Source organism: Bactrocera oleae, chromosome 2 (assembly GCF_042242935.1).
Source record: "Bactrocera oleae isolate idBacOlea1 chromosome 2, idBacOlea1, whole genome shotgun sequence".
Taxonomy (NCBI): Eukaryota; Metazoa; Arthropoda; class Insecta; order Diptera; family Tephritidae; genus Bactrocera; species Bactrocera oleae.
In genome coordinates this window covers 59,276,082-59,295,638 of record NC_091536.1, presented here as the reverse complement: position 1 = coordinate 59,295,638, position 19,557 = coordinate 59,276,082, and the positions used below count along the sequence as shown (strand labels likewise).

Sequence of the window (19,557 nt, the reverse complement as noted above, 5' to 3'; positions counted from 1 at the left end):
AAACCACTGGCTAAGTTAAAAATTTTTGCTATTTAAAAATTGCATACTATGTTATAAATTTAATATTTTTCTTAATTAATGAGGTTAGTATAAAATATTTTTTCGTAAATTATTTTATATTCCGGGAATGTTATATGGTGAAATTGTTCAGAATATGTACTTAAATATTGTTGGTATATAACTTTTAAGATATCTTTTTTAAAGGTTTTGAAAAACTTAAAGTTTAATTTTTTTTTAATTCAAAGTTCGCTGATATAAGCTAAAACTTTTTATATATATATATTTTGAAAGACTTCCAGTAATTGGTTTTTTCTTTATATCAAGCACGTAATTGGTTAAAATTTGTTCTAATTGAAAATTGAAAGAGTTTAACTAAATTTTGCTTTTAAGTTTTCGTCTTTAGTAAAAAATTATCCAATAAATAGACAGTGTTGATTTCATTTTAAATTAAAATACTTCAAAAGTTAAGACGAATTCCTGCACCTCAATGAATAATTAGCTAACTGTTTCTTCGTGGAAATAAAACTACATTTAGTTCATCATACACTATTGAGTGAAACTCCAATACATTGAAAGAGTTAGCATTTAAACTAACACCTCTATTACATATCTATAATAGTACGAGTATAGTTGCCCTTCCACAAACCAAAATTTGTATTATGATAGTCGATTAGATATCGACTATCTACCGCAGGTATCTGAGTCGGTAGTCGGCTACTCTATTTTGCGGAGTTTTGAGTTAATACTTTAATTACTATTTACTACTTACTATTTATTTGCTAACGTTTATAACTGAATAACATTGCAAAATTGATCTTTAAACGCCTTATGAACTTTTCCAGTAATATTTACTTGTATATTTTTTGTGAAATAATTTTTCAGATTTTTGAAAATGTGTTTCAAGTATCTTGTCTTCAATAACTATTTGTAAAGAAAAATCTGCATCTAATACATTTACACCGACAATTTAATCCTTAGGAAGCTCATAGAAACGTTAATAGAAAACTTCTGCAAATTAATATATGATTTAACCGTCAATCGACTTGCAGTGGAATAAACTCAAACAAATAAAACACCTTTATTTAATTTTCATAATTAAATATATTATAAGCAATACGTAGTTATTTGTACGTTTTTACGTTTTAATAAACAAATTTTCATAACAATAATGGTAAAATGATAACAAATGTACAAGTTTGCTTACACTAATATAATACAGGTATATTATAATATTAATTTCATGTATAGTAAAAAAATATTGCGTTAGTTTATGATCTCTAACAACTAAGTCTCGCTCTCGCTGATCACTTTAATCATTTAGTAGATAATAATTGATAAATACTTAAATGAATTATTATATGTTACATTAATAAATTAGTGTCTGTTTGTTTTGATCGTTTTCGTTTCCGTTCGTACACCCTAATAAAGAGATGTTGACTAGTCAAAATCCGATTTCCTAAATTGAATACAAAAATTTGGTGAATGAGTTTGTTGAAAAAAAATTGCGCTTAGCGAAAGAAAATATACATACATACCTATTTAATATAAATCAAAATAAGAAAGCAATGAAGTGCTTCGGGGTTGTTTAGTGGAAATGTGCATTTTCTGCGAACACGTTTAATTCAAAACGTAAATGTGACTTTTTATATCTGGACGGAAACCTAATTCATAATGTGAGTTCTTGCATTGCAATTGCTTTGTGTGTATGTTTGTATGTCTAGCCAAATCCTTTAAACTTTCTATTGCCCACAGCTAATTTATGACAATAAAATGGGTTTGGCTTAATTTTATTGGTTTCTCCACTCTTATTTATTCGTTATGCTTATCAGTACATATTAATTTATGTATACATACATAAATGACTAGACTTTCTTCAGTGCCACTATTTTGCATTTTCTTACGTTGTACCTAACCTCTATTTTGCCTCAGCACTGGGAATTTTCCTAAATAACCTGGCTGTCATCATACGAGCTCACAAAATCATGTGTGAATGTTTACAAATCAAAATATTTCTTATTAGTATTGTACAAACTTTATATATATAAATATACGAGTATATGCACCTTTAAATTTTAGATTTTTGTCTTGTATGGATAAAAACAAATATTATTGCCATTTTCTAATAAATAACACCATTTAGTGGGTCTCTAGAGACCAAAAGAGCTTCACTTATCATACAAGATATTTCGTTTGGAATTTCATAATATTAGCTTATATTTAACTACACGTAATATTTGGTTATTAATCAATTTACTTATATTATCTTGAATCCACGATAGAGTATGTCGTATGTACCATATGTGAGTTTATTACTCGTACTATAGCAAAAAATATATGTCATCAATATTTAATAATAATGTATAAAAATACAAAAGCAAGGATAGAATACAAGATTACTACAATGATTTACCTATGCACCATGTTGTGACGAAATTCTTCTGTTGGAATTTCACGCAACATTATTCTATTTATTTCACAAAATTTTTTCACTATTAACTAAAAAATTAAGTATGTTTCTCGAATTAACAAAAGTGTTTCCGTTTTTGTTAACAATTTACATGCTTCTTCATCTCAACTCACAAGAATTACGTTACAACATGGCCGCTGGCGTAATCTTGTATTCTATCATTCTTAATACATATGTGTAGTATGTATGTAAAAATGTATGACTATAAATTTAGTAGGGGATAGAAATTCTGTGAAACAGTTGTGAACCAAATTTAAAAATCAAGCACCAAAATTTAATCATCAAGCTACTATTTTCCGTCTATAACGATCAATTTAATTTTTTCATGAAAGTAGGTTTATGAAAAATTTTGATAAAAAATATTAAATTGAATACATTTATATGTGCCATTTGCTTTTTTTCAAAGCATAAAAATAATATTTGTATAAATCTGACAACAACTATAATATCTAATAAAAGTATATTAAAATATATTAATGCTATATGTACTATATAATAAAGTAAAATATATATATATATAGATTTTTATATTAGCACCGCTGCCCAAAAACATTGTATTATGTAAGTTTATTTTATTTCCATATATGTATGATCAATAAATTATTATTTTTTTGTTTCAGCACTCTTCTAGATGGATCGTAGGCAACCACAGCGAATTTGTATCTTGGCTTATGTGATTTTAGTCTGATTCAGAAGCGATTTCAACAAAAAGCATTGAATCTAGATATGACGTAGTTCATTGAAAACATTAGCAAGCCTTCCATAATGTTATCGAATATATACGTGGATTAACTTTACATTGTTTTATGGTTTTGTAGAATAAATCATATTTTAGTAATACATTTACATACTTTTAGAACATATCACTCGCTTAATATTTTACGGAAGTGTTAAATAAAATTTATTTTGGGTAAACATAACTCCGCATTTTTTGTTTCGAGAAGTTGATAGATGTCGAATCAAACTTAAGTCATTGGCTAATAGGTTGTTGCAATAAATTGTTATACAATTTAAGAAGCTTACAATATTGTTAAAAACTTATTAGTAAAGTAGCTTCTTCGTACGTAAAACAAAAGGAGAGATCTCTTTCCTGGTTGCTTAAAATCAAAATTTTGAGTTACACTTATATTTCATTAAACGTGCGATCTGTTAAATATAACATAAACATGAAAATAACTAACTAAAAATAAACAATATTAGTAAAACAAAAAAGAAGTTTAGGTTAGAAACAATATAAAATAAAAAGAAATAACTTTTCATAAATTTTTATTAGTAAAACAAAAAGTAAAGTGACAGATAGACTTTAAAAATGTATACTTATAAAGCAGTTAAAAAGTTTATTGTGATTTAGCAACATCAGGACGTGTTTTGCTGAAAAATATTCTTTTTACATATTTATTCAATTCTTCTTCCGAAAAAAAGAATAATAAGTAATAATAGAAAATAATAATAAATACACAAACTAATAAATGAATAATGAAGTTTAAAATTAATAAGATTAGAATTTCGCTCATAAAACTCCAACATTTTTTGTATTTAAAAAGAGGCATATTCCTTAAACATTATATTTCCAAATAGTAAGGGTTTAGAAACTTAAAACAAACATTTTATGAAAGGCTTCTAAAATATTGCATTTGAACATTTTTAGTGTCTGGAAACTTAAACGGTTCCAAGAAAAAATTTTTGTCTACTTAAGAAAATATTTTTATATAACTAGAAATATTTAAAAAAAATTAAATAAACTGAATCAGGAAAGTGAGCAGTTCTCTCTCTTTAATACCGTCATTATAAGTAACCGATACATTTGCCAATTTTCGTTACAATTTTCAATTGGTGGTGTTTAAAAAATTAAAAAGAAAAAGTTATTCTTACGTATGAAACCTACTATCGTATTGAAATTTAAAAGTTGCCACTTAAATAAAATTAATGTGTATTTTTGGTGACGTGATAAAGTTACCATTATATCTACATATGCGAATATTGCTACGACCAAGTAAATCTAACTTTCAAATTAGTTTTATTCTCTCACAGTGTTCCGAAAAACTTTTCTAGAAGTTATCTAATTAGTTAAAAAGTCTGTAACTTACTAACCGTTCCACACGGTTTAATTTTTGGTAACTCTATGCGATTATTTTGTGTATATATATGTTTGTGTATAAATTTAGCTAATTCTGTGTTTCTTCTGGTTATTTGGTTTGAATTCAACTTTCATGCATTGATTTCGTCATGTTCATACATAATTGGTGATCCCGACGATCGCCCCACCCGCCGTTACCTTTTCGCAATTTGGTTTTCTTCACTAAACTCGCCGCCGTCAGCGATAAGCTGCGTGGGAAAAGCTGCTTGGACTTACGAGCTATACGTAAGACTTGTTGCACCTTCGCTATCACTTGATTCGATTCACAATTCTTTTTCTTGTGATGGACACCGCTGCAAAATAAAACACAAAAACAAAGTTGTAATTGGTGCAGGAAATATGTGGATGTCATCTAAGGCTATAAATGTTTTGGTATATTAAATTAATTTTTATTAAATAACTGCCTACCATTCGCCAATATGGAAGACCCTTGGACCTTTGACGATCATCGCGTGCAGTTTCTTCTGCAAACACTGCTGGGACACATAATGCAGCGACCAGTCCCAATTGTAGTCATCATAAAAACAGAAATGTTGCGCACACTTTCGTATTGTTGACCAAGTGCTGCGATTGAAAGCAAAACCCATGTTGTGCTTACTGCTTATCCAGGGCATCACCTCGACCTTCGTGAAGAAAGAAATATAAAAACAGCTCAGTTTATTATTCAAAACACTTAATCGATATGAGGAGCGTAACTTTATATATGTTTAGGCCTATAGAGCTTCGGGTACGTGATTACATGTATTTATTTAATGTTTTTACATATACAAGTATATATATTTTCAACGAGGCTTTAACTAATTACGATGAAATTGAATGCAAAATTTATATAAAAAGACATATAAAAGAGGTGAATCATGCGGCCTTAAAGTTCACTTTCTGTAATTCACGATGAAAAAGAAGAAATTAATAAAGAAAAAAGCTTAGGAATTATATATTTACAACGTTCTCTTTTATTAATTAAGGAAACTATAATTTCGATACCTAATTTATGACTTTCTAATATAGGCGTATTATTATCTTCTCGAATAGCGTCACCAAAATAGTTAGCAGTACTAATACTAAATGTAAATTAGTTAACGGTCAATAATTAATACCAAGTCTTCTTTCATTTTGGCAGAATCACAATTTGGTATGAAAACTGTATTTTAAGATTCATTTAAATGGAGCGATGTATGTTAATTTAGATATCTATTGTAAATGTGTTAAGAACTTTTTCAAAGTACGCATCACGTAAGCGGTGAACGTAACCGGAACATCCTATTGCTGCAGCATTTGTAAACTAATTTAAACTATATGGTCATACTCAAAAGATGTTTTTTCGGGAAATAATTGGCTCCAATGGATTTTAAATTATTTGATATAATATATATATATATATATATTATATATATAATGTACATATGACGATGATATGATGTTAACTCAAAAAAAAAAAAGTATTTCCAACATGATATACGAGTATACATACTATTTAAATATTTTAAAATAATTTACTCGAGTTTTTGATTTGGATTAAGACGCTGTCTAGCAAATGAGCGATATACACTTAAAAATTACTTATGGAAAGGGTAAACAGAACCTTAATAGGAGTCAGTTTTAATGCAGTTAATAATACATATCTAGTAAAATGTTGGCTATAGTTATGAGTTGTTTGTATTTAAATTTTTTCGAACATTACAGTGAATGAAATCTATCTAATCTTTTGCTAGAGCAAAGTAGGTACTTGTAAATATAAAATATGAATTATTAGATACCTCACGGAACTTATTTTGTGTCGGTGGTTTTGACATATGGGACATACGGTAAACAACCTAAACAATTAAAGTACATAAATATATATTAACATATGCATATATCTGTTGCACATTTTAATTTTATTAGATAAAATTACTAGCAAGTATAAAACACATCATTAAACATAAGCACACATGTGCATAACACTTTGGTACATACAAACACACATAAATAGGAAAATTCGAAGGAAAGACTTCTATCACAATTACTAAGGTAAAAGCGTTTGAATGAATTAGATCGAATTATGCAGTGAATGATATGGTATATAAAGTAGAATAACCAACAATTAAATATCCATTAATAACGGTATGATAAAAGGACATTATTTGTATATTATATTTATTCTATATTAATGCCTGCATGGATATAGTGAGCACAAATATAACGGGAGTTTCGTGAATTAAATTAAGGTATATAGATATTATATTAGCATTGCCTAATATTTGTAGTTAATCTTACTTTTATTTAACACTACAATTAGCTTTAGAGGGTGATACTTTCATTAAAGTTTTTTTCTATAAAAATCGATGAGTTTGACATTGACTTTTCATTTAATTTTCAAAATACGACTCAGGCAGTAGTAGTTATACAATCGAACGACTCATTGACTGCCAAGAACTATATATCTTTCAATATCTCACCAAAGTTTAAATATATCATATAGCTGCCATACAAACTGACCGATCGGAATCAAGTTCTTGTAAGGAATCTTTTGCATTTGAGAAGCGTATTATAGCTCCGGTGGAATCGAAGTTAACGTTTTTTCTTTTTTTTAAATAACTTAATTTTACGACTATAACTATTGCATTCGACTAATTTACATCATATTTACCGTACGTTTGTTATATCGTAAATATGCCACGAAAGTGTTCTAACGACCCCGACAGTTTTTGTTATGTCTGTGGAGAATTAACTTTTAAATTTCAGGCGAAATTTCACGTCATTAATTAAAAAGTGTTATTTAGACTATTTTGGATTTAAAATCAAGATAAATTCTGGGTTCCACATTAATATTATGTAACGTGTGTGATACTGCTATTAGGTTGGGCTAAACAAGAACCCAGATGTAAGCCGTTTGATATCCCAATGATTTGGGCCGACCCAAAGGATCATCCAAGTGATTGTTATTTTGTTTGTCTTAAACAAAAGGCATTACAACCAAGCCTTAACACACTACCCAGTATCCAAACTTGTCTTCGGCCAACAGACCCATCCTACATAGTGCCGAACTGCCTGTACCAAAGCCTCAAAATTGAGAAAATCAGGATTCTTCTTCGGAACTGGTTCTAAGTCAGCACGATGAGATAAAAATTTGAGAAGGATATTTATAGGGCCATAAATACGGCAACTTATAAAGCACAAGAGCTTTGAAGAAAAACTGAATGATCAGGAAATACTCGCCTCGAAATGTTTTGTGAACATTGTCCAAAATTTTCTGGGAATCCATAAATTACGAAGAAATTTGGGTGCTGTGAGTGATGAACAAGACGAGTGGTTCGATCAAGGAGCGCAGGAATGCTAGTAGATTATTGTTGGAGACTTAAAAAAGACCTTCCAGAAGCCAAATATTTACTAAGATCATAGGTATTTGTTCTATTTATTCTTATTAAGCAATAATTTCTCTAAATGAATGCAGCTGATGTGTGTACTTTTTAAGAAGGTATATGTTTTGATGTCACAAAAAAAACTGACGTGTAAATTTTTCTTCATTCACATTCAATTGTCCTAGTAAATTCAAAATATCATATGAGTGACAAAACAAAAGTTAAAATTTTGTAACCAGTCTTATTGTCCAAGGCAACGCTACAGTCTTAAATAGATTCTTCAGATCGAACCGCTATAGTATACGCTTGTATAGTATGAATATCTGCCATTCAAACTGGTGAATCAAAATCAAGTTTAAAATATTCATAAAAAAATGCGTTTCTTTATGACGTAGATCAAACAGCGTGGTTAGAAAGATCTAGCAAAACGCTCTCTGTTTGATATAGTTATAACTACGTTTTAAAGTTTTTTTTTTAAATATAAATTAGAAATACGAAAATGTCGAACACTTTTTTATGTGGATTTTGAACAAATAAATAATGAAGAGTTTGTTGCAAGTGCAGTTCCAAGATTTTTTTAGTTTTTATGGATCTCGTTAGATTTAAAAATAATTGGTTTGGTTAAAAGAAAATTAAATTAATGTTTTAATTTTTTTATCTTCAGGTACTTTTTGGATCTCTTGGAATGCTTTTTCACTTTGGGTAAAATGTGTTAATGAATGACGTCTAAATATTAAGGAAGCCAATTAATATGATGTATAGCAAATCCAATACTTTTTAAATGTATGTTACAAAAACACTACGACCTAAACCATGACAATTGTTATATTGCGTGCAACCAACAAACAGATGTATAAAGGAACTTGTACAATTATTATAAATATAATATCAATCCAAATCTATGGTTACATAAATAAAACTGATAAGACAATACGCAAGACAAGCACGCACGCCAACACAAACTTACTAATTATTTCCAGATAAATAAACGTACACATCAAAAGAAAACAAAAAAAATGCAGTACGAATATTAAATTACAAATGAGCAATATCGATTACTGAAATAAGCAATTTAGTTATGCACTTGAATACGACGACTGCGAGTGTACAATAAATAAATGAACGGAGTTACATATACGAGCTAGGTTAATTTGTAACTATTTTTATTAGCTTAACTACCTTCTGATAGATAGAATATAGTGATGGTAGCACGTGATAACTCCACGATTGCTGTGCGGCGCTTTTATCTGTTGTGGTTGTGGTGGAAGTGGTTATGGTATTGTGGTTGTTAGTGATTTGTGCGTTGGTGTTGGTGACTGTATCACCCACATACACTTTGTTTTTATTATTTTCGTTAAAATACTTTTTATTAAAACTATTAGCAGCTGAGGTGGACGATGACGATGACGATGCGTGCGATGACATTTGCAGTGAATTTCTATTTTTATTGCGATTATATCCTAATAAATTGCTGGAAGTGAGCAGCGAGGAAGCATATTGGCTGCTAGGGGATTTCTTATTAGTCTGTCGCCATTAAAGAACATTACCATAAATTAAATGGTTCAATAAATAAAAATAAACAAATGAATTGGGACAATTTTGTAGCACAGTGATGCGAAGGAATTTTAAACGAAAATATGTTTGTAACAGTAAAAAAGAGAGAAAAAGAGAGAAATAGGTTAATGAGCACAAAAGCAGTTCGAAAGTAACAATTTGTAGCGTTATGTTGTTTTTATTATGTTAATATCTAAGTAGTCTTTGGCAAAAATCATTGTTAAGCACCCTTGTAATATACAAAATAAGTTTCAGCAATTAGAGATTTTTTTTTTTGTCAAAATATGTATATTATATAATTTTTATATGGGACTTACTTTGCTGTTATAGGTGTAGTAATTGAATGTTTTTAAATATGTGCCCAATGAGAGTATATCGCACTGCGGACATAGACTGCCAACTGATGACTGCATCATTTCGAGCAGATAAAGAAAATCTTCGGCTACATAATGATCTTCCTCTAGGAACAAAACCAGACCTATAAACATTAATACTTCTTATTTAAATTTTTATATTTTAATATAAAAAGCAACTGACCAGTATGATAACGGGTCACATCTAATTGATCGAACACACGATTCGCCTTCCACCACCAATGATGTTTGGTCTGTGTGAATTTCGCTTCTCGATAATGCCCGTATAGATCGGGATATAGCGCATTATTGCACTTACGTATTATAGCTCTATTTATGAAGAAGGTGATAATATTACTAAGAAAATAGCGTGGATATATAAAAATGTTAGTTTGCACAAATTTTGACACTCACTGATCCTTTTTCATATCCCGCGGACAATCGTTTGGATCGACGCCGGGAAACTCATTCGGATGTGTTTGTATTGAGTAGGGATAAAATATCTGCGTAATTCATAAAAAAAAAACTTATGTTAAAAATATCTAACCAACTATGCTTTTTAGTTCTTATTTGATAGGGAAATTTTGTTACCTGTATCACTTTACAAAAGTCGATTGTTTGCACCAAATCATTGATGTCATCATCATAATAGTCGTGGGAGAATATTAATAGAGTTTTGGAAATATCTTTAGCCTGCGCCAGACTAACGATCAAATGGCGTAGATAAGTTATACGTGTATGCACCTGAGTTGGAAAAAAAATGCATTTATTTATACCTGCAATCCCTTTTTATGCTTGACGCAAACACTAATCCATAAATATTTGTATGCCCTGAAGGTTCCAACTCTATATTTATATAAATAATCTTTAATAATTTTTACCTGTACTACGATTATCACAGAATCATTTTGTAGTGGACCATAAGTGTCCTCATTTAAAACTATTTGCAGTTCATTGTATTTCGCGATTTGTTGCTTTATCTCCGAAATATTTGGCGGATGATAGTAATCCGTATAGGAGCCGTTATATCTGCTACCACTGGTACTATTGTGCTGCACTGTGATTAAGAAAAAAAAAAACGAGAATAAGAGGAATACATAGGTTATGTATACGACAAGCAACTTTCTTTGCTAACTTACTGTGAGCTGCGGCTGTTTGATTTCTAGATTTGGGCGTTAAGAACTTATGCAGCACAGAGGGCACCATGGAGAGCATCGCGTCGATTGAATCATTTGTTAGTTCACCAGTCATCGACATTTCACGAGAATCCGCTGGTGTGCGAAAATGTGAAATATACGAAAACATTTACTATCTTTATTATAAAAATTATTCATTTCAAATAATAAACCAATTCATATACTTTATAGACCAGGGGAGATAATTTGTGAAAACGTAAAATAACAAACAGTTAAGGAGGTCGTCGTGGTTAAATTTTTAAGGGTTAGAAACTTCTAATTTCGATTTCCGGCAAAACTACGAGTCCTTCAAGAAAAGTTATATGACATGGTTGTAGGTAATGAAATGATCTATAAATTTTGTACATAAACTTTTTTCATGTAACCTCAAAATTTATGTGAAAAACTCATATAACATAAAGTTTTTGGGGTTTTTATTTTTATCTTCTTTTTCACATAAACACTTGAGGTTTATGTGAAAAAAGTCTTTATAAGTTATAGATCTTTTCATTAACTATTTACAACAGTGCCATATAACTTTTTTCTATCGGACTTGTAGTCTTATCTTTCGTTTCCGATGTATTTCAATCTACTATGAATGTCTTTCTTTCTTTATCATTTTCAAAGGCTTCTGCACTAGCTTATGTATACAAGTATGTACATTTAACAGCGAACGAACATGAAATAAATTTCGACCACTTTTCAACAATTTTATAATCACATTTCTACTTCGTTGAGTAATCATTCTGCTATTTGCAATTAGCATGTCAACCGGATTCAACTTTACAATAGGCAACTGAATTTCCAGTCGCCCTTCTTGTTTATATTATGTTTAACTACCCTCCTTGGTAAAGTATACAGAGCAATCAAAATCGGAGATATACTCAAGATTAGTTGCCTATAGAAATTTGTGAATTTGTTTTTCGTATGAATACGTTGAAAATTTTTACTTTATTGTACTTTATATTTTATGTCATTACGAATTTTATTGTATTAACAATTGCATAATTTAATTGCTCTAAAGTTTATCTCAAAAATGTCAACTCTATAACCACATGCAGTCATATGAACACCTTCTCATTTGTATGCTTAAATATGAAAATTAATCTAATTTGTATATTTTTAGTTGAAATAAAAAATTCAGATTTATGTTGATAATCTAAAAGAAACAGTTTTCCTGAACTACAGCGAACTTTTTGAATGTATTGTAGGAAAGGAATAAGAACCCGTGTTTGTAATATAAAAGAAAACATATGTCCATAAATTAAGTACTTACTGTAATTAAAGACGTGTAACTGCATTAGTACGAATACGATAAGAGCTACACCGATAATTACACGTATGTAATAGGTGTTCCTTTTTCGATGCATCAGCCCCGTGTTGGGCAACGGTAAGGGTATTTTACGAACTACATATTTGATTGAATGGGCGAAAGAAAAAAAACAATTATAAAACACCTCTTAAGCCACCAAGGTAAAATAGCTAGTGGCCTTGTGAATAAAAAAATCTCAAGAAATAACTTACCCCTCATTTTTGATGGCGCAGCAACTGTCTTTGCGTTTGCTGCTGTTTCTATGGCGGTTAATTACACTTCAACAATAAGTTCCTAAAATACTTAGCAATCAGCGTACTCATGTCTGTGAAAAAAGGGGAAACATTATTACTACGATTATTATTTAAAATAGTTAATAGTAACGGTGTTAAACACTTCTTTAAGTGAAGGCATACAGGAATAAGACTAAGTTGTCATAACCTCTAAATTTCTTGCTCCTATATGCGAGTGTACCAACCTAAGTACGTTAAAGTCTGGTACTACGATAAAGATTAGGAAGACAGTAAGAGATGGATTTAAAATTTGGGCGAAAAGGTCGTATGTGTAAATTTTTTGATAGTAGTAACTGAGAAGTGCATATATCTTTATATTTTTGTCATCTCTTTCTAACTTCTCTTCGTGGTCCGCTGTTGAAACAAGTGCTTTTTTAATTGCTTTGACAAAATATTTGAGTTGAAATTTATTTAATCTAGAAATGAAAATAACACAACTCGTGTTATACTACCCAGAAATAATAGAATATAAGGCCATACACTTAGACTTAGTTTTATTTATTATTTTATTATATTAGTTCGCGTCAGCTAAAATTATATTAATATAAAAACACCTTCAAATGAGATATATCTATGTAATATAACATGCATATATCTCATACTCATACCAGGGGATCGGAATTCATTATATTAGGGATATGAGGTTTAGACCAATTCCAATCTATTAATTCTGTGCTAAACCACATAATTTTTAAGCAAACTTAATTTAATTTAATAAAATATCACACATTTTGACCAAACTGTACGATTTAAATACAGGTGGAAAGACAGAAATTCGGAAATAGAGAATATTGAGGATAGAGAAAGGAACGGAAGGAACGGAAGGAACATACTTATTTATTCATCAATATCTATTTTGTGCCATTCAAAGTTATCCCCCACGGATTATAATACACTTGTGCCAACGCTTTTTCCAACCCTCGAAGCACTTTTGAAATGCGTTTTGGGGAAGGCCATCAGATCTTTCTTCAATTCTGACTTGATCTCATCAATTGTGGCAAAATCCTTTCCTTTCATTGGTTTATTTTTTTGCTTGGGATGAGGCAAAAGTCGTAGGGAACCAAATTTGGTGAATACGGTGGTTGAGGCATGATTACTGTTTTGTTTTTAACCAAAAAATCACAAATAAGCATTGATGTGTGATTTGGTGCATTATCGTGATGCAGAACAAACTTCGTCATTTGTCGAAATCGGCCAGATCAGACAACTATATCATATATCTCCCATACAACCGATTATTCAGATATTTCATTTTCCAGTAGCCTGCTTTTAATTAAAAAGCTAATTTATTACTTTATACATGCTCCTGAAGTATGACAAAATTTTCAGCTGTATTTATTGCTTACTTTGTCTGTTAGACGTGTTATTATGAGCTTGGCGATTTTCGTTTGAAATGTGGCAAAGAATTTGTTCGTGAATTATTGACCAAGAACAATATTCGCCAGACATAGTTCTGTGTGACTTTTTACTATTTTCAAAAATAAAGAGAACATTAAAGAGCCGTTGTTTTACAAACATTTAAAGCGCATCGTTGAAAGAGCTAAAGGCTATCCCAAAAATCGAGTTTAAGAAGTGTTTCGACGATTGGAAGAAGCGCTGGCATAAGTATATAATATCGAATGGGGACTATTTTGAATACGACAATATTAATGTAGACGAAAGAATAAATAATATTTTTTCTAAAAACGGAAATTCCCATTATTTTTTGAACCCACCTCATTATATTTTATAGGGTCTCTGAGGTTTCATTCTGAGTGTTACAATATAAACTTCGTGGAAAACTTAATATATCCTTATTAGGGTGTTGAAATTAAGTAGGTGACTTAATTGCAGCAAAACATAGCGGTATTTTGCACTAGACACACAAATGAGCAAATTTTACTGTAAACTGTAACTATATGTATTTGTATGATACTCCACCCTTTTAATAAGCACCAATTTATATAGGTGTATATAATTTTAACGCCTCCCGAGTAATCATATTTGTATGTACATACTATACATACATGTCTAAAATATACGTAAATGTACACGCTAATAATAGCCACACTTGAGCTAAATGATACTCAGCTCCTCAATCTTTTATGACTGTTAATGGAATTGTCACGAGGTGAGAAGAATAATGTTCTAGTTAACTTGGAGTTATGGGGACTTTTCACATAAATACAAGTTAATTATAAGTATATTAAAATAAGTAAGGAAGTATTGGGATCGGGTGAAACAGAGCATATAGCGCTTTTGCAATTTTTAAGGAGTAAATATATGCAAAATATTTTGAAATATCTGCTAATTTTTATATTCTCGAAATATGTTACACATAGTATAGTAGCCTTATACTCATTTAAGGGTTGTTCATAATTTATAAAATTAAAAATATGTACTCGTATATTCGTCTTCGCTGATTTCGAGTTAATTTCTTGCTTGTCTGCGGGAACCTCGGCGAAATCCATTTTTATCACCTCAACAACTTTTTTATTTAATAAAAAAGAATTTCAGTACCTTAAATTATTACATATTTTATTTATGTGACCTTTTATTTGTGTTTTATTGTGTGGTTTAAAAACAACAACACTTAAAGTTTTGAGTTCCAGTCTTCTTAACAATTTGCTTCGAAAATACTTTACTAATATAATAATTTACCATGATGAAAATAAAAACCTTCACAACACATACACTTCTTCACTGCACAAATTATGACTCTTCAATGAAACGACTCTCTAATTGTTGTCTTATTTTCTTTCTGTGTAATATTTGCAACAAGAACGGCGGAGTACAAGAAATTTCCTGACTATCTTGAAGATATATATGTTAATAATTTCCATATATTTGAAATCGCGTGCACTTAAGGGATAATAATCATCGTCAAATGCTTTTCAACGCAACTCGCAAATGAATCGGACATGAAAAAAATTAGCGAACAAACTTTCGAGTCTGACCGGGTATACAAATATGATTTTAGTAATGTACTCGTATGTATGTATATATAAGGTACTCACAATTATCTATGTATTTATCTTTTTACAGAAATAAAAATATTTGTATATGTAAATATTTTTGTTATTTTAATTAGTGAGTGCTACTAACATTAAGCTAGGTTTGCTAATTAAAATCAATTTTCTTCCAGCAGGGTTTTAACTTGTACTGCTGTGTTATCTGCTAAACACGAGTGTTAATGCGTTTTAAATGAACGACTGAAGCAAAAATTGAAATATATGTATGTATGGTACATGTTATTTAAGTGCCAGCATAATGACAAGTTCTATATATGTTCCAAAGGTATAATTAGTCACAAAGCAGGGCAATGGCGCAAACTATTTAGATTAACTTTGAATGTTTTGAAAGAATCCTTCTTAACTTTCTAACACCTTGGCATTAAAAAATCTTAATATTAGGTATATGGACATTCAGACATACATATTATATGCACGGGGGTCCACATATTCAGTACCTTGCTTACAAGAGCTTGAACAGTTTTAGTTCGATTTCACTTCAAAGGTCATATATGTTATATTATTGGTGCTTTATTGTATAGTGGAATGTGAAAGAATCAGATGGAGTTTAAAATCATGTTATATGGGAAGATCTATGTCCGATTTTCTCTATTTTCGCTCTGTAACATAGGGATGTTAGAATACCGAATTTGGTTAAAATCGTTTGAGCAGGTCCCGAGATATGTGATTTCACCGCAAAATGGGCGGTGCCAAGCCCATCGTCTAATTTGATATGATGCATTACATAAGGTAATTTCACTTCAGCTTAGCTGTTTATTACTTGTATATAATATGTATGTTACATACATCCGTACACATATCTGTCGGATACATAGATGTTTGCATCCAGTTTTCATTTGTGCCGGTAAGCCTGCTAATTAGCTTCCGTAAATCTTTCCGCACAAAATCCGAAAGAACATTTATTCAAAGTGCATGTTTTTATACAAACGAGTTTGTATACATACATACAAATATATTTAATTTTCTTCAAACATGTACATGCTTGTGTTTGTTTATTAAAGTTCCGGAATATTTCCAGATATATGAATACACATACATTCCGGAAGACGTTATGAATGTATCTTCATCTGAGATGCTCACTATATTCAAATTTATTTTATATGTAGATGGGATGCCTGCGTATTAATGTCTTTACATCAAACATGCACTAAAACTTTTTAGACTAAAAATATGTGTATATTAGACCCTGACCTGAGCTGTATAGGATTGCTGTTGAAGTCATGCTCAAACGAACCGTAGTTACTAAATATTGTAATTTCAATAAGACCCAGAAGTTTGACATACATGAAGGAATTGAATATGAATAAATATATCTATATGAATAAAATAACTCCTGGAAAATGGAACGCGCGAAATTGTAATCAACAGCACAACAATTTCTTCATTATTTTATTTATTGATTTTTTTGGTAGGTGATGGAAATAATTCCATGAGAATTTCATAAAATACTGGAAAACCCTGTCGGCCGATTATTACATTTTTGGCCCCTTTGGTAAATTTTCATTGGGCAACAACCATTTCTAATGATGTTAACTACCTCATTGGAGCTTAGATTCTAGTTAAGGTTAGTATTCTAAGACAAGTGCACATATTTTTTGGTTGTAGCGATCTCCTGGTCTGCTGGCTTGGCGAATACCCCACAGAAATTTGAAGAGTCTCAAAAAATCTTTGGTTGGAGCATCGTCGTTGAGGCTTGTGCAATAGCAAAATGTGACCATTTCGAATCAAATTTTGTACATCGCTCATTTAATATTTGCGATTTTAAATAATATTAATTTTAAATTAATAAAAAAAAAAGTTTATAGTTTAATTTTTATAACGGTCTGAACTTATGGCAGGCCTAAGTAAAAACTATACATACGTATTCGACAATAACTAGGCAGCATCATTTGTAGGGACTTATTTATGTAGCCGCTCCAACAAACTATATTTATAAGTATATAAGATATGTACCAATAAAATAAGATAAAACCATAAATAATGACGCGACTGTAAATGCAAGCTGTGACCGTATTTCATAGTCAGTAATTTCGCTACGAAATTCAACACCATTTATGACAGCAAATAACGACAAGTTAACACTGGTAAAACAGTCACAGCTCAGGTAAGCTGAACTTCCGCAAAGGTCAGCTGCACCCGGTGTGCGGGAGATTAGCACAGCGCTTTGTAAACAATTTAATCACAGAATGTATCATAAATTCTTGAATTACTTACCTGCGTTTTCTGCTGTAATCATGTTTCGATTTTGTTTTCGCCGATATTTTAGTTCTATGCAATTTTCGTGAGCACAACCCCATCTTTATGACTGCTTTCCTTAAGTTTTTGGCCTTTTTGTGTTTCTTTTGTTGTTCGTATGTTGAACAATGTGAAATCGATTTTTCTGAATTTCCTTTTAGCCGTTGCGTACTTGCGATTTTCACATTAAATGTTAATGCAGCTGTAATATGTTTCTGTCCATCAAACGTTGAAAACCTCTAGATTAAATTGGCACACCTTGGTATTTTCATTTGGTTCATATGTACATATGTACTGATATGAAAATCCATTTTAATTTGATCGACGTTCAAACTCTAATTGCATATTTATGGAAGTTTGAATGCTATTTGTGTCATCTGATCACGTTGGGACAATAATGCCCCTACAGATTGCCGTTGCTGTCTTCGCTGATACAACCTATTCGCATATGTATGTACATATCTATTTATGTATTTTAGTTTTCGTTGTAATTGTAGTTGCCGTTGCTGCTGCTTTGATTGCTGGTGAATGCGTTCAATTTGTTGTTATTGTGCTCGTGAATATATTCAATTAGTTGCTGAATTAGATAATGGCTTGAGATGTTTATCTCCGCTTTATATTATGATTTCAAAACCGTATCACTCTCCTATGCAGATGTGTCAGAAGATTGACCGCCCGAGTGCCCATCTGTCAGAGATCTACAGTCAACAAACCACATTTAATATTTTGTTTTTTATTTCTTATTTTTGTTGTTTTTCACTTATTAGCTTGTAGTTATGCATGGACTGCCTTAGCTCTTAGCTGGCGTTCACATGTTATATTTTCGTACGCATATTTCTGCACATGATTGTATTTATGCACATATGTATGTAACTATCTATTTATATGTCTTTACTTACTATATACGCACATTTTTCCCACTGACTGCTCTGTTACTTCAGTCTTCTTTCTACACATTCATTGCGAATTTGTGAAATTTCCTTTTCTTTCTATGCCAATAATAATTCACCGTTTGTAACTGCTTCAATTTATTTGAAAATTAATTAATTTTTTTATGCATCACACACAACACGAATTCAGTAAAAATCAGAAAGTTAGATCCCGATGAATTCAAGCAAATGCGTCAGTTGACGATTGCTTAACTCTTATTCCAACTTTTATGCGTTAATATAACGCCGCAAATATACTCATGTCCATACATATTTAAAGCGTTACGAAGTTACTTTTGGTTTACTATTTAGATTTCAATTAATTTTTTATAACGTGATTTTTATCACCGTACTGTAAACGCCGTTTCCTTGACTTTTGGTTTTGTCATTTATTTATTTAATTTTTTTATAGCCGGGAGCACCAGCGCGCTATGGAACATTACTCTAATTCAATTCAGCTTTCCTAAACAAACTAAGTGAAACATCTCAATGAGAAAACGAATGCGAAAAAGCATTTCGACCTTTATATTTGGTATCTGTGAGATACATACCCACTCTTGCCTGCGCGATTCTATATATGCATATCAGTGTTGCCACTTGATAAGATCTTTGAATACCAAAATGCCTACTAAATCTTTTGCAAAACTACCAAATTTCTTATTATCAAAACATTGGGTTTTATTTCACTTCACTTTCGGAAAAATATGTACATACCAATAAAGCTTATAAGTCAATAAAATTTAGCTACAT

General features: G+C 30.6%; 1 protein-coding gene across 10 annotated transcripts; it reads right to left on the bottom strand.

Annotated features, from left to right (window-relative positions):
- Positions 1-3,716: 3,716 nt before the first annotated feature.
- Mgat2 (alpha-1,6-mannosyl-glycoprotein 2-beta-N-acetylglucosaminyltransferase) lies at positions 3,717-19,293 on the bottom strand. 10 transcript variants are annotated; one of them, XM_036378430.2, is made up of 13 exons: positions 18,778-19,293; positions 17,858-18,576; positions 12,552-12,664; positions 12,304-12,435; positions 10,992-11,123; positions 10,734-10,909; positions 10,444-10,596; positions 10,267-10,355; positions 10,037-10,209; positions 9,817-9,977; positions 9,125-9,469; positions 5,013-5,227; positions 3,717-4,897 (listed from the first exon to the last, which is right to left on the bottom strand). In XM_036378430.2, exons 3-13 carry the CDS (start codon positions 12,556-12,558, stop codon positions 4,669-4,671), a joined length of 1,812 nt encoding a protein of 603 aa, XP_036234323.1. In that variant the 5' UTR covers positions 12,559-12,664; positions 17,858-18,576; positions 18,778-19,293; the 3' UTR covers positions 3,717-4,668. The 10 variants fall into 10 exon arrangements, with proteins under 10 accessions (XP_036234323.1, XP_036234324.1, XP_069961525.1 ...); XM_036378431.2 differs by having other exon boundaries at positions 18,789-19,293; XM_070105424.1 differs by having other exon boundaries at positions 17,858-19,293.
- Between the last annotated feature and the right edge of the window lie 264 nt (positions 19,294-19,557).

Excerpts from the sequence above, each read along its gene's own strand:
- Mgat2 (XM_070105424.1), bottom strand. Across the intron at positions 9,470-9,816 it reads ACTACACCTATAACAGCAAA|ACTAATAAGAAATCCCCTAG; the intron begins GTAAGTCCCATA and ends TAATGGCGACAG. Across the intron at positions 5,228-9,124 it reads TATATTCTATCTATCAGAAG|GTCGAGGTGATGCCCTGGAT; the intron begins GTAGTTAAGCTA and ends TTCTTCACGAAG.